This window comes from Symphalangus syndactylus, chromosome 10, assembly GCF_028878055.3.
Source record: "Symphalangus syndactylus isolate Jambi chromosome 10, NHGRI_mSymSyn1-v2.1_pri, whole genome shotgun sequence".
NCBI lineage: Eukaryota > Metazoa > Chordata > Mammalia > Primates > Hylobatidae > Symphalangus > Symphalangus syndactylus.
Window position 1 is genome coordinate 88,771,835 of NC_072432.2, and position 16,184 is coordinate 88,788,018.

The following is a 16,184-nucleotide window of genomic DNA, read 5'->3' on the forward strand; positions in this document are numbered from 1 at the left end:
TGCCATGAAATTCCTCAGGTAGTCAAATTCATAATGATAGAATGTTAAACAGTGGTTAACCAGGAGAGGGGAGAGTGAGTAGTTCTTGTTTAATGGGCACAGAATTTTAGATTGGGATGATGAAAAGTTCTGAAAATGGATAGTGGTGATGGTTAAGTACACTGTGAACGTACTTAATAGCACTGATGTGTACACTTAAAAATGGTTAAAATATTACAGATTGAAGCATTGATATAGACAACAACAACAAAAAAAAGGTTAAATGATAACTTTTTTTTTTTTTTTGAGACAGGATCTTGCTTTGTCATCCAGGCTGCAGTGCGGTGGCGCAATCACAGTTCACTGCAACCTCAAACTCCTGGGCCCAAGTTATTCCCCTGCCTTAGCCTCCTGAGTAGCTGGGACTACAGGTGTACACCACCACACCTAGCTAATTTTTTAAAAATTTTGGGGAGATGGGTTCTTGCTATGTTGCCCAGGCTGGTCTAGAGCTGGCCTCAAGCCATCCGCCTGCCTTGGCCTGCCAAAGTGCTGGAATTACAAACATGAGCTGCTGTGCCCAGCCAACATTGTATTATGTATATTTTACTACAGATTTTAAAAATGGAAAAAAGAATGCAAATAGTTCTCCTTTGCCCAAGTCCTGATCCCTCAGCTAGCTGCGAAAGTATCACCACCGATGATGGTTGCCAGGGGCTAGTTACTGTTCAGTGGCTAGAAGAGTTTCAGCCTTGCAAGATGAAAGGAGTTCTGGAGATGGATGATGGTGATGGTTGTACAACAACATGATTGTAGTTAATACCACTGAACTGTCCACTTAAAAGTGATTAAGATAGTAAATTTCGTTATGTGTATTTTATCACGATAAAAAGCAGTTGGGAAAAAATAATTTCAGACTTGTATAATATTTGCATGAATGCTACAAAGAATTTGTGAAAACTCTTCACCTAGATTCCCCAAAGGATATTTTAATATATTTGCTTTATCCTTCTCTTTCTCAGAATTTCTCACACACTCAAAATTATTTTTTTCTGAATGATTTAAAGGTAAAAGGCAGATGTGATGCCCCAAACACCTAAATACTTCAGTTTGTATTTTTTAAAAACAAGAAATTCTCTTACGTAACTATGGTATAATGATCAAAATCGGGAACTTAACGCTGACACAATGCTGTAATCTAGAGACCTTATTCAGATTTTGTCAGTTGTCCTAATAATATCCATTATAGTAAAAGAATATCCAATATCATGTGTTGATTCAGTGACCTTGTCTCCTTCATCTTCTTTAATCTGGAACAGTTCTTGAGTCTTTGTGTTTTTATGACACTGACAATTTGGTAAGTGCAGGGTAGTTATTTTGTAGAGCATCCTTCAATTTGTTTTTGTCTATTGTTTCCTCATGGTTAGATTCAGGTTATGCATGTTGGGCATTAATACCTAAGAAGTGATGCTGAGTTCTCTGTGTATCATATTAGGATGCACATGCTATTTATTGCTCCTATTACTGGCAGTGTTACTTGAGTGGTAGGGTCCAGTTTTCTCCATCATAAAGTTATTCATTTGCCTTTTGTAATAAAGTCTTGGGAGATGTTTTGAGACTATGTAAATACCCTGTTCTCAAACTTTCACCTGTTAATTTTAGCATTCAGATGATTCTTGCCCTAATCAGTTATCTTTATGATCGTTGCCAAGTGATTTTCTCTTTTTACCTTCCCTCTACATTTATTAGTTGGCTTTCTACTGTAAGAAAGAGCTTTCTGTTCCTATTATTTTTAATCAATGTAGACTCATAGATTCTTACTTTATTGAATACAATGCAATCTTCTATCACTATATATTTTGATGACAGTGTTCCAGGTTTGGCCAGGAGGAATCCCTTCAAAATGACTTGCACACAGAGAAGCCTTTTAAAATTAGGTCTTATTAATACTGTCCTAAGGTAACTATTAATATTACCCTTCTTCACTCACTAAGGTGTCCCTGTTTTAGTGATAAATTATGTGATCACTTTCTTTAAAGTGTTCATCAGATCGTGCTACTTTTCTCCCGAAAACTGTCCAGTGGTTTCACATCTCACTTTGAATAAAAGCCACAGGTCTGGCAAGGATCCATACGGTCTGCTCCTCCAGCCATTTAATATACTCTTCCCCTGGCTTGCTCTGCTGCAGCCGCACTTGGTCTTAGGGCTCCAGTCTCACCTCAGTGTCTTTGCATTTGGAGTTACTCTTCCTGAAACATTCCTGTATGTTCCTTACTTCCTTTAGGTTTCTGCTCACATGTCGTTTTATCAGAGAGGCCTTCTAATGTCCTTCACGTAAAATAGCAAGAGCCTCCTGCCCCTCACCAGCACTCCTTGCTTTCTTTACCCTCTCTGCTTTATTTCTTCCCTAACATCTGATGTGTAAATCATTTGTTGGCTTCTCTCCCCAACTTCATGCTTCATAAAAGAAGGGATTTTCTTTTGTTCTCTGTCCTCTGCCTACTGTTAGAATAGTGCCTAATAAGTAGTTTGCGCTGATTTGTTGAATGAATGAATTCACTATCTCTCCATTTTGTTAAAAAAGGCAAGTACTATAGCAGTTCCTGAGGCAACAATCTCTCTTCATTGAGACCTAAGTCTCTTTCTTGAGACTGATTTTTGCCCTTTTGTTGTTGTTGTTTGCTGTGCTTTTTCAGTACTTTTTTTCTTCATTTCTCCCCACTTCAATTATCACCTGTCTATCTTCCAAATCTTCTCTCTTTGTCTCAGAGTTGGTCAGTTGTTACTGTTCTTTACTTTCCCTTTCATTCTAAGTCTCTTATGATGGACAGTGTATTTAGATGAGATTCGCCCTGTTTTGCTGCAAAGGTTATCCATTACTTTTTAAATTTTAAAATTAAAAAGAATTTTTAATTCATTACTATTTTTTTTTTTTTTTTTTTTTTTTTTTGAGACGGAGTCTTGCTCTATCACCCAGGCTGGAGTGCAGTGGCCCGATCTCGGCTCACTGCAAGCTCCGCCTCCCGGGTTCACGCCATTCTCCTGCCTCAGCCTCTCCGAGTAGCTGGGACTACAGGCGCCCGCCACCACGCCCGGCTAATTTTTTTTGTATTTTTTTAGTAGAGACGGGGTTTCACTGTGGTCTCGATCTCCTGACCTCGTGATCCACCCACCTCGGCCTCCCAAAGTGCTGGGATTACAAGCGTGAGCCACCGCGCCCGGCCCATTCATTACTATTTTTTTTTAATTTTTTTTTTCTTTTTTTTCGAGATAGTGGCTTGCTCTGTTGCCCAGGCTGGAGTGCAGTGGCGCAATCTCGGCTCACTGCAGCCTCCGCCTCCCGAGTTCAAGCGATTCTCATGCCTCAGCCTCCCAAGTAGCTGGGATTCCAGGCGCCTGCCACCATGCCCAGCTAATTTTTGTATTTTCAGTAGAGAAGGGGTTTCACCATGTTGGCCAGGCTGGTCTCAAACTCCTGACCTCAGGTGATCCGCCTGCCTTGGCCTCTCAAAGTGCTGGGATTACAGGCGTGAGCCACTGCACTCAGCCATACTTCACTACTTTTTAAAAGATGGCACTGCTGTAAAAATATAAAGACATGCTAAGAATGATTAAGTGCAAATTCAGGATAATGTTGCCTCTGGGAGTTGGAGGGGATATAACTGAGGAAAAATAAAGGGGGCTTCAACGGTTAATGCTGTATCTTAAGCTGCCTAGAGTGTACACAGTCATTTGTTCTACTGTTTTATCTTTTTTTTTTTCTTCTTTTTTTTTTTTTTGAGACGGAGTCTCGCTCTGTGGCCCAGGCTGGAGTGCAGTGGTGCAATCTTGGCTCACTGCAAACTCTGCCTCCCGGGTTCATGCCATTCTCCTGCCTCAGCCTCTCTGAGTAGCTGGGACTACAGGCGCCCGCCACTCGGGCCCGGCTAATTTTTTGTATTTTTAGAAGAGATGGGGTTTCACCATGGTCTCGATCTCCTGACCTCGTGATCCGCCCGCCTTGGCCTCCCAAAGTGCTGGGATTACAAGTGTGAGCCACCGCGCCCGGCCTGTTTTATCTTTTTTATGTCTAAAATACCTTATAACAAATTAAAGGCTAGGCACGGTGGCTCACCCTGTAACCCCAGCACTTTGGGAAGCTGAGGCAGGTGGATCACCTGAGGCCAGGAGTTTTGGACCAGCCTGGCCAACATGGCGAAACCCCGTCTCTACTAAAAATGCAAAAAATTAGCTGAGTGTGGTAATGCATGCCTGTAGCCCCAGCTACTCAGGAGGATGTGGCACGAGAATCACTTGAACCTGGGAAGCGGAGATTGCAGTGAGCAAAGATCGTGCCACTGCACTCCAGCCTGGGTGACAGAGCGAGCCTCCATCTCGAAAAAAAAGAAAAAAAAGTAAGAAAAAATTTATCTAACACGTAATCTATTTCTTCATTCTTTTAAGTTATGCCGTTACTCCTTTTTACTGTAAGTTCATAAATTTCCTTTCCTACGTTTTTCTTGCCCTCCTCTTATTATGGAAAACAGCCTACAAAGCAACAGTGCTGCCATTCCTTCCTTCTACTTTTTTTTTTTTAAGGTTTTTGGGGAACAGGTGGTGTTTGGTTACATTAATAAGTTCTTCAGTGGTGATTTCTGAGATTGTGGTGCACCCATCACCTGAGCAGTGTACAGTGTACCCAATGTATAGTCTTTTATCCCTCACCTCTTCCCATCCTTTCCCTTCGAGTCCCCAAAGTCCATTGTATTATACTTAAACATTTGTGACCTCATAGCTTAGCTGCCACTTATGAGTGAAAACATACGATGTTTGGTTTTCCATTCCTGAGTTACTTCACTTAGAGTAATGGGCTCTAGTTCCATCCAGGTTGCTGCAAATGCCATTGTTTCATTCTTTTTATGGCTGAGTAATATTCTATGGTGTATATATACCACATTTTCTTTCTTTCTGTTTTTTTTTTTTTTTTTTTTGAGATGGAGTCTTGCTCTGTTGCTCAGGCTGGAGTGCAGCAGCGCAGTCTTGGCACACTGCAACCGTCACCTCCTGGGTCCAAGAGATTCTCCTGCCTCAGCCTCCTGAGTAGCTGGAATTATAGGCGCCTGACATCACGCCAGGCTAATTTTTGTATTTTTAGTAGAGACAGGGTTTCACCATATTGGTCAGGCTGGCCTTGAAGTCCTGACCTCAGATGATCCGCCCACCTCGGCTTCCCAAAGTGCTGGGGTTACAGATGTGAGCCACTGCACCTGGCCTGTATGCCACATTTTCTTTTCTTTTTCTTTTTCTTTTTCTTTTTTTTTTTTTTTTGAGACAGAGTCCCACTCTGTTGCCCAGGCTGGAGTGCAGTGGTGCAATCTCGGCTCACTGCAACCTCTTCCTGCCGGGTTCAAGTGATTCTCCTGCCTCAGCCTCCCAAGTAGCCTGGACTACAAGCGCCCGCCACCATGCCTGGCTAATTTTTGTATTTTTAGTAGAGATGAAGTTTCACCATATTGGCTAGGCTGGTCTTGAACTCCTGACCTTGTGATCCGCCCGCCTCGCCTCCCAAAGTGCTTGGATTACAGGTGTGGGCCACCATGCCTGGCCACCACATTTTCTTCATCCACTTGTTGATGGGCATTTGGGCTGGTTCCATATTTTTGCAATTGCAAATTGTCCTGCTATAAACATGCGTGTGCAAGTATCTTTTTCCTCTGGGTAGATACCCAGCAGTGGGATTGCTGGATCAAACGGTAGATAAATTTTTAGTTTTTTAAGGAATCTCCACACTGTTTTTCATAGTGGTTGTACTATTTACATTCCCACCAACAGTATAAAAGTGTTCCCTTTTCACCACATCCATGCCAACATCTATTTTTTTTAAATTTTTTGATTGTGGCTATTCTTGCAGAAGTAAGGTGGTATTGCATGGTGGTTTTGATTTTCGTTTCCTTGATAGTTAGTGATGTAGAGCATTTTTCCATATGCTTTTTGGCCATTTGTATGTCTTCTTTTGAGAATTGTCTATTCATGTCCTTAGCCAGTTTTTGATGGGATTGTTTGTTTCTTTCTTGCTGATTTGTTTGGATACTGGATATTAGTCCTTTGTCGGATGTATAGATCGTGATTTTCTCCCACTCTGTGGGTTGTCTGTTTACTCTGCTGATTATTTCTTCTGCTGTGCAGAAGCTTTTTAGTTTAATTAAGTCTCATCTGTTTATCTTTGTTTTTGTCGCGTTTGCTTTTGGGTTCTTGGTCATGAGGTCTTTGCCTAAGCCAGTGTCTAGAAGGCTTTTTCCAATGTTATCTTCTAGAATTTTTATGGTTTCAAGTCTTAGATTTAAGTCTTTGCTCCACCTTGAGTTGATTTTTGTATAAGGTGAGAGATGAGGATCCAGTTTCATTCTCCTACATGTGGCTTGCCAGTTATCCCAGCCTTCCCTCTACTTTGTCACCTTCTCTCTTTTTTCCCCCCCACCTCTTCCTATCTTGGTCTCCTTTATCTGCCTTGTTCATAGTAGTTTCCATTTGTTGCTGATAGTCAACTCTTACTACGCCTCAAGTAGAACCTAACAGAATAAACTTGGGACTTTGGGTACACAAATTGGCGTTCTGGTTTTCCTTTAACCAATGGTTTAATTTTCTTTCTTTCTTTTTTTTTTTTTGAGATGAAGTCTCACTCTGTTGCTGAGGCTGGACTGCAGTAGTGCAATCTCGGCTCACTGCAACCTCTGCCTCCTGGGTCCAAGCGATTCTCCTGCCTCAGCCTCCCGAGTAGCTGGGATTACAGGCGCGTGTCACCACACCCGGCTAATTTTTGTATTTTTGGTGGAGATGGAGTTTCACTATATTGGCCAGGCTGGTCTCGAACTCCTGACCTCAGGTGGTCTGCCTGCTTTGGGCTCCCAAAGTGCTGGCATTACAGGCGTGAGCCACTGTGCCCGGCCTAATGTTTTATATGCACAGCGAATCCTGGTTTATTCCCTCAGTCACTAAGCACATTTTTACTCTATCATTCAGCAAACATTTGAGTGCCTACTATGTACTTGGTTTTGTACAGCTTGATTCTGTAGCTTTGTCTTCACCATATGCTCCCATATGCAGGTGCTGAATCTAAATGAACAGGTTTCTGTCTTTCATTTGCTTACAATTTGATGGAGAAGATAAGACATGTATATAAATAAATGTGATACAGGCTGGAAATAAATATGCTAAAAGCACTTGAAGTGCTATAGGAATTAAGAACATAGAAATACTACTTCTACCTCCTAAGGTGGTATCTGAAAGAAGGGTAAGATTTGGCCATGCAAAGGTGGAGGAGAAAGATATTCCAGGCAGAGGGATTATAGGAACAATGGAATTGTTGGATTATGAGCTTGCTATATCTTCCTACAAGATAATGCTAAATTATTGTTCTAGTATACTTAGAGTTCAGATGTTTCAGTTCTGCATCCTAGCCATTATTTTCATTGTTCACTGTTGTAATTTTTGTGTGGAGTAGTATTTTATTGTGGTTTTAATTTATATTTTCCTAATTTCTTATGAGGCCAGCACCTTTTCATATGTTTGTGGGCCACTGATGTTTTCTCCTAAGAAGTAAGTATTTGAGTTTTTTGGGGGTACGGGGTGGGGGAGGGAGGTTTGGCCCTTTTCATATTAATTTATATGAACCTTAAATAGATTTTATTAATTTTGTTTTTTTTTTTGAGATAGGATCTCGCCGTGTCACCCAGGCTGGAGTGTAGTGGCACAAGCTTGACTCACTGCGGCCTCAAACTACCGGGCTCAGGCAATCCTCCTACCTTATCCTCCCGAGTAGCTGAGACAACAGCTGGGCATGCCACCATGCCTTGCTAATTTTTTAGTTTTGTAGAGACGGAGTAATCTACAAAAGTGTTGAGATTACAGGTGTGAGCCATTGTGGCCAGTCTCAAATATATTTTAGATACTCATCTTTTGTCAGTTTTGTATGTAGTCAGTATATTCTGCCGGTTTGTGGCTTGTCATTTCCCTCTCTTTGTGTGTCTTTGGTTCTAAGGTTCCTTTTTTGGTGGGGAGGGGGAAGGGACAGGGTCTCGCTCTGTCGACCAGGCTGGAGTGCAGTGGCGCAATCACAGCTCACTGCAGCCTCAAACTCCTGGGCTCAAGTGATCCTCCTGCCTCTGCCTGTCAAGGAGCTGGGACCACAGGCATGCACCACCATGCCTGGCTAATTTTTTGTATTTTTTGTGGAGACGAGGGTCTCCCTATGTTGCTGAGGCTAGTCTCAAACTCCTGGGCTCAGGCAGTTCTCCTACCTTGACCTACCTCAAAGTGTTGGGATTACAGGCATTAGCCACCATGCCTGGCCTAAAGTTCTTAACTTAGTATAATTTATGAATCTTTTATGGTATATGATTTTTGAGTCTTGTCTAAGAAAATCTTTTCTTTTTTTTTTTTTTTTTTTGAGTTAGTCTCACTCCATCACCTAGGCTGGAGTGCAGTGAGTGGTGTGATCTTGGCTCACTGCAACCTTCACCTCCTGGGTTCAAGCAATTCTCCTGCCTCAGCCTCCCAAGTAGCTGGAATTACAGGTGTGTACCACCACACCTGGCTAATTTTTGTATTTGTATTTGTATTTTTTTTTTTCTGAGACAGAGTCTCACTCTGTCCCCCAGGCTGGAGTCCAGTGATGTGATCTCAGCTCACTGCAACCTCCACCCCCCCAGGTTCAAGCGATTCGCCTGCTTCAGCCCCCCAGGTAGCTGGAATTACAGGTGTGCACCACCATACCCAGCTAATTTTTGTATTTAGTGTTTTTTTTTTGAGACAAAGTCTCACTCTGTCCCCAAGGCTGGAGTGCAGTGGTGCGATCTTGGCTCACTACAACCTCTGCCTCCTGGGTTCAAGCGATTCTCCTGCCTCAGCCTCCCAAGTAGCTAGGAATACAGGCACCCGCCACCATGCCCAGCTAATTTTTGTATTTTTAGTAGAGACAGGGTTTCACCATGTTAGCCAGGCTGGTCTCGAACTCCTGACCTCAAGTGATCCACCCGCCTCAGCCTCCCAAAATGTTGGGATTATTATAGGCGTGAGCCACTGCACCTGGCCTAATTTATGCATTTTTAGTACAGACGGCATTTTGCCATGTTGGCCAGGCTGGTCTCAAACACTTGACCTCAAGTGATCCTCCCGCCTCAGCCTCCCAAAGTGTTGGGATTGCGGGCATGAGCCACCGTGTCCAGTGTTGTCTAAGAAATTCTTGCTTATGCTGAGGCCGTAAAGATATTCTCCTGTATTGTCTTTTTAAAGTTTTCTGTGTTTGCTTTTCACACTTTAGTCTTTAATCTACTTAAAGTTGATTTTGTATTGGGTGTTGCTAAGGCTCCAATTCCGTTTTTTTCACCTACAAATGTCTAATTTTTCCAGCATAATTTATTGAAAAGTCCATCTTTTGCCACTGATCAACTATACCAGCTGTCATAAATCAAATTTCTATATATGTGGGGTCGGTTTATGGGTTCTGTATTCTCTTCTATAAGTTAATTTGTCTATCTGTGTCAATACCATGCTGTCCTATTACTAAAGTTTTTAAGTAATTGTTGGTATCTGGCAGGGCATAGCCCTCATCTTATTCTTTTTCAGGAGTATTTGGCTTTTCTTGGTTCTGCTTATTGATAGAAACTTTAGAATGGCTGGGTGCAGTGGCACACACCTGTAATCTCAGCATTTTGGAAGGCTAAGGTGGAAGGATTGCTTGAGCCCAGGAGTTTGAGACCAGCCTGGGCAACATAGACAGACCCTATCTCTACAAAAAAATTGAAAAATTAGCCAGGTGTGGTGGTGCACACCTGTAGTCCCAGCTACTCAAGAGGCTGAGGTTGGGGGAGGATTGCTTGATCCTCGGCAGTTGAAGCTGCAGTGAGCCATGATTATGCCACTGCACTTGGCCTGGGCAACAATGAGACCCTGTCTCAAAAAAAATTTTTTTTTTTTAGAATCATCTTGTCAAGTTGAATCTATTGCGATATTTATTGGAATTGAACCTATAGATGAATTTGGGATAAATTGACATCATTGGCATATGTATCCAGCCTTTCAATCCTTGAACATAATGTAACTCTCTATTTAGGTCTTATCTAAATATTTCTTGAATTTGTCTGCTTTGGATCTGTATTTTCGTTGCTGGGTCAAATTCTCATTGTTTCTTACCTGGACTGTTGAATAGCTTTCAACTCCCCATCTTTGGTCTATTTTTTCCAAGAGACAGCCTAGCATAGTGACATCTGAAACCAAACTTAGGGGTTTGAATTCTGGCCCCACCAGGATTGGGCAAATTACTTAACATCTCCATGCTTCTCTTTAAAATGGAGGTAATAATAATAGTACTTACCTTGTGAGATTGTTATGAAGATTAAATATATGTAAAATAATTAGGGTAGTGTCAGGTAACTAGTAAGTGCTCAATAAATGCTAGCAATTATTACTGTCATATAAATTCTAGTAGCTTACCTCCAGAGCCTGTCCTCTAAATTTCTATCCTCTACTGAAGAGAATGTCAATTCAAGATATATTTTATAGATAAAAATGTATAGGACTTGCTAATGGACATGAGGATAAGAGGAAAGGATCAATCTAGGATGCCTTCAAGAGTTCTGGTTTGAATATTTTGTTGGATGGTGTTGCCATTTGCTGAGAAAGGGGGATAGGCTGGGTATGTTTGGAATAAGATCAAGAGTTTTTATATTGGACTTGGTCCATTTGGTATCTCTGAGAGACATCAAAAAGGCAGTGTTAGGTAGGTATTAAATATGCAAATCAATATATAAGTCTAGCCCTAGTAGACACATTTGGGAGTCATCAGAATAAAGAGATACTTAAATGTATGGGAGTTAATGAGACCTTCTGAAAGTGTAGAAAGAGAAGAGCCAAAAATCAAGTCCAGAGATTTTGTAGAGGAGGAGGGTTGCCACAAAGGAGTTGAGAAGATGTTGCCAGTGAGGTAGGAAGAAAATTAGGTAAGAGTATTCAGGATCCAGAGAAGAGAGTGGTAAATTTAGGAGTTACAGTTGTGTTGAGTGCTCCTGAAAACAGAAGTAAGCTGAGCCCTGAGAATTGACCATTGAGTTTGGCTACATGGAAGTCATTGGTGACCATGACAAGTACTTGCCATGGTGTGTTGTAGTGAAAGCCGAACTGTCTTGGTTGAAGGAATGAATTGGAGGTGAGGAAATAGAGATTCTGTGTATAAAGACTTTTAGTTAGGAAAGGTACGGAGAAGTATAGCAGTAGTTGAAGGCGGATGTAGGAAGACTTTCTTTTTAAAAGATGGGAAATACTCAAATGTCATGGTATGCTAATAGAAATGATCCATGGAGGAAGATTGATGGTACATGTATTGGGATAATCAGAGGAAAAAGATTCTTGAGACTTGAGAAGGGATGGGATCCAAGTCTGTGGGTAAGGATTAGCCTTTCCCAGGAGGAGGAACTTAGCCCTCATTGCATCAGGAGCAAAAGAGAAGATGGTTTCAAGGGCAGATAGGTTTGTAGGTTTGATAGGGAAAGAAGATGCTTAAAAATGTATGAGATATTTAATTAATTAAATTGTACATGAAGAAGTAATTGCAGTAACATGCAGACCCGTAAAGAAGAATATTCAGGAGATCTTCACAGGGATCGTAGACAGCCAGGTACTCAATACAGATTTGATAATAAATGGTAGCAGCATTGTCTTGACTATTCATCCACCGTATAACCCAATCATGTTTGCTGAGTAGCCTAATTATAAAGACTTTTTTTTTTTTTTGTGGCAGAGTCTTGCTCTTCACCCAGGCTGGAGTGCGTGGCGCAATCTCGGCTCCCTGCAATCTCCACCTCGGGGATTCAAGCAGTTCTTCTGCTTCAGCCTCCTGAGTAGCTAGGATTACAGGTGTGTGCCACCACGCCCGGCTAATTTTTGTATTTTTAGTAGAGACGGGGTTTCACTGTGTCGGGCAGGCTGGTCTCAAACTCCTGACCTCGTGATCCACCCGCCTCGGCCTCCCAAACTGCTGGGATTACAGGCGTGAGCCACAGCACCTGGCCTTTTTTTTTTTTTTTTTGGGACAGAGTCTTTCTCTGTCACTTAGGCTGGAGTGCAGTGGCACCATCTCGGCTCACTGCAACCTCTGCCTCCCAGGTTCAAACGATTCTTGTACCTCAGCCACCTGACTAGGTGTGATTACAGGCGTGCGCCACCATGCCCAGCTATTTTTTTTTTTTTTTTTGTATTTTTAGTAGAGATGAGGTTTCACTATGTTGTCCAAGCTTGTCTCTAGCTCCTGGCCTCAAGTGATCTGCCCACATCGGCCTTCCAAAGTGCTGGGATTACAAGTGTGAGCCACCCTGCTCAGCTAAAGACCCCTATTTTTTATATGGGCATATTCTTAGTATTTTAGTCTTTTAAAAAATAGTGTTTATTGAGTACCTAGGATGGCCAGGTCTTGTTGATAATAGAGTGACAAGACAAAGAAGATCCTTGCAAGAATAGAGCTTGCATTCCTACGGGAGAAGTACAGAGAAGAAATTGTAAACAGAAAGATAAGGAAATTTCAGAAAGAAGTGCCATAATGAAAATATATGGAGTCTTCTTTAGGTAGAATGACCAGTGAATGTCTCTCTGCAGAGGTACATACTTGAACGCAGACCTAAATAATAAAAAGAACCATACAGAAATCTGGAAATTTATTTAGCCTTCTGGGCAGAAAGATCAGCTATATTGCAGAATCTTTTAGTTCTTCCTCCACTTCCCCCTGCTTTTTTAAATTTTTTTTATTTTTATTTTTTTTTGGTCCCAGCTACTCAGGAGGCTGAGGTGAGAGGATTGCTTAGACCCAGAAGTTCAAGACCATCCTGGGCAAGATGGTGAGACCCCATCTCTACAAAAAAAAAAAATGTAAAAAATATTATTTAATTATTATTATTGTTATTATTATTTATATTTTTTAGACAGAGTGTCACTCTGTCGCCCAGGATGGAGTCCAGTGGTGTGATCTCAGCTCACTGCAACCTCTGCCTCCCAGGTTCAAGCGATTCACCTGCTTCAGCCTCCCAAGTAGCTGGGATTACAGGCACCTGCCACCACGCCTGGCTGATTTTTGTATTTTTAGTAGAGACCATGCTGGCCAGGCTGGTCTCAAACTCCTGACCTCAGATGATTCAGCTGCCTTGGCCTCCCAAAATGCTGCGATTACAGGTGTGAGCCACCACGCCCAACCAAAAACTTTAAAAATTAGATGGTTGCAGTAGTGTGCCTCTGTGGTCCCAGCTATTCAGGAGGCTACAGCAGGAGGATCCCTTGAGCCTAGGAGTTTGAGGCGGCAGTGAGATATGATAGCACCACTACACTCCAGCCTGGGTGACAGTGTGAGACCCTGTCTCTAAAAAATGAAGGAAAGAAGGGAGGGCCCAGGTGCAGTGGCTCGCGCCTATAATCCCAGCACTTTGGGAGGCTGAGGTGGGAGGATCACTTGAGCCCAGGATTTTGAGACTAGCCTGGGCAACATTTTGAGACCCCATCTCTACCAAAAAAAAAAAAAAAAAAAAAAAAGAAAAGTAAAGAAAGATAGAAAAGAAGGAAAGAAGACAAAAGGAAGAAAGACAGTCTCACTATATTACTCAGGCTGGTATTGAATTCCTGGGCTCAAGCGATCCTCTGCCTCAACCTCCCAAAGTATTGGGATTATAAATGGGAGCCACCATGCCTGGCCTTTGAGTCCTTTTCAGGTTCTTTTAGTGAAATCATAGTTAATTGATACTATCATTTCATTAGTATGAGTTGTGCAAGTATCCATGCATAAGTGTTAGAGTGCAACACCTTTAGAAATATCTTTGGCGCACTCAGTGGGAGCTTTTGATAATATATTTTTCCCCTCAGGAATGTTTTGAACAGTTGCTACTTAATATGAGGCATTGAGTGTTGATAAACAAGGATAAAACTTAGATAATAAAATGAGTTTATTTGCTTACTATTTCCCTACTGCCTGAAATAGTTCCAGGCATGTCAGTGTTCATAATGTATTTATTGAATGAATGAATAAACTCATTTGTAAATCCAGTATTTAATAGCTGTGTAACCTTGGGCACATCATTTAACGTTTCTAATTACTGTAGCCTCAGTTCCTTCAGTTGGAAAATGGTGAGGAGGAGACAATTCCTCCCACCTCACAGCATTATTGTACGAATTAAATGGAAATTTATGTACGAAAAATGAATCATAGCAGTTGAGTTGAGGTAGAAGAGAGCAGATGGACCCCAAGGCCTGGGGGCAAGGGAAGGAACTGCAGTTTGTCTGCTGAATCTGTTAAAAAGGGCAAAGAGGCCAGGTGCAGTGTCTCCTGTCTGTAATGTCAGCACTTTACGAGGCTGAGGCAGGAGGATCCCGAGAGGCCAGGAGTTCAACACCAGTCTGGGCAACATAGTGAGGTGGCACGTGCCTTTAGTCCTAGCTACTTGGGAGGCTGAGGCTGAGGTGGTTGGATTGATTGGGCCCAGGAGTTTGAGGCTTGCAGTGAGCTATGATCACGCCACTGCTCTCCAGCCTGGGCAACAGAGCAAGACGCCGTCTCACTATGCATATGTAGATAAAGGGAAAAGAGAGATGGGAAGTATGGTGAGAGATGAGACTGAAAAGGTAAACTGGGCCCAGTTTTGAAGGGTTTTGGGAGCCATGTTGAAGAGTTAGCACTTTATCATTATTGCGTTGGGAAACCACTGAAGCTTTATGAACAGAGAAGGGACATTTCTAGATTTACATTTTTAAAAAGGTACTCTGGCTGCAGATTGGAGGATAATGATAAAAAGCTAGTTATCATGCCTGAGGAGGGTTGAAGCTTGGTAAACTGGGTGTCTTCTGCTCTGCATATCCTTAGAAATACAAATTTACTCTCTATCTATAAAAAACAAGGGGCAAATAACATTTCTGCTTTGATTGCATCATCAGGTCTAACTGGTTACATCTCTAGGGAATTTGCTGGCCATTTTAGAAGAAAAGGCTTTCCTTCATCAGAAATGTGGTCTGGCCGGGCACAGTGGGTCACACCTGTAATCCCAGCACTTTGGGAGGCTGAGGCTGGTGGATCACCTGAGGTTGGGAGTTCGAGACCAGCCTGACCAACATGGAGAAACCCCGTCTCTAGTGAAAATAGAAAGTTAGCCAAGTGTGGTGGCACACACCTGTAATCCCAGCTACTCAGGAGGCTGAGGTGGGAGAATCGCTTGAACCCAGGAGGTGGAGGTTGTGGTGAGCCAAGATCACACCATTGCACTCCAGCCTCTCACCATTGCACTCCAGCCTGGACAACAAGAGCGAAACTTGGTCTCAAAAGAAAAAAGAAATGTGGTCTGAAGGAGGAGAAATGTTCATAAATCCTATCACTTTTAGCATAAAAGAGAAGAGATGGTTAGAGCCTATTTACCATTTCATAGGACTAACTATTCTGGTACTTTCAGGATTTTCCTGATAGTCATCAGCAATTGTAATCCCAACACTTTGGGAGGCTGAGGCGTTTGGATCACTTAAGACCAGGAGTTTGAGACCAGCTTGGCCAATGTGGTGAAACCCCATCTCTACTAAAAATACAAAAATTAGCCAGGCATGGTTTACATGGGATTATAGGAGTGCACCTGTAGTCCCAGCTACTTGGCAGGCTGAGGTGGGAGAATCACTTGAACGTGGAAGGCGTAGGTTGTAGTGAGCCAAGATAGCGCCACTGCACTACAGCCTGGGCGACAGAGTGCTACTCCATCTCAAAAAACAAACAAACAAACAAAACACACACACACCACACACACACACAGAGAAATTGAAAATAAATAAATACACAGAAAAGTGTCTGTGCTTGCCTTTCAGTATGGGGAGGAATGAGGGACTAGAGAGATTGTCCTACTTTGAAGCCAGGCATGGTAGGGAGTACAGGATGAGCAAGACATAAGAACTCTCAAGTGTAGAGAGGTAATAGTGATGCTTGCCAGTGAAGATGGAAGCCTAACTGCAAGGGGGAAGAAAAGCATGAGCTGGTAGACATTTTGGATCGGAAAAGAAGCTTTGAGGCTCAACACTATAAAGGGCTAAGTGTGGATTCCCTTAGTCACAAGAAAACAAAACAAAAAAAACTGTTGGTGTTTTCCCAGTTATGCCATACTATGATGATACACATTTGATCTTTGAATACTGAAATGGGAGTTCTATTTTCTATATCAAAATAG

The 16,184-nt window shown here is 42.2% G+C and overlaps 1 protein-coding gene across 9 annotated transcripts in view; it reads left to right on the plus strand.

Annotated features, from left to right (window-relative positions):
• Window positions 1-16,184, plus strand: part of TFCP2 (transcription factor CP2) — a 79,095-nt gene that overhangs the window by 18,890 nt on the left and 44,021 nt on the right. For 2 of the 9 annotated variants that reach the window (XM_063610584.1, XM_063610583.1), the window contains exon 2: window positions 7,510-7,554. The exons of the other annotated variants lie outside the window; for them this stretch is intronic. In XM_063610584.1, the coding sequence (XP_063466654.1) occupies window positions 7,510-7,554 (45 nt within the window). The remainder of the gene's footprint in view (window positions 1-7,509; window positions 7,555-16,184) is intronic. 9 annotated transcript variants of the gene reach the window in all.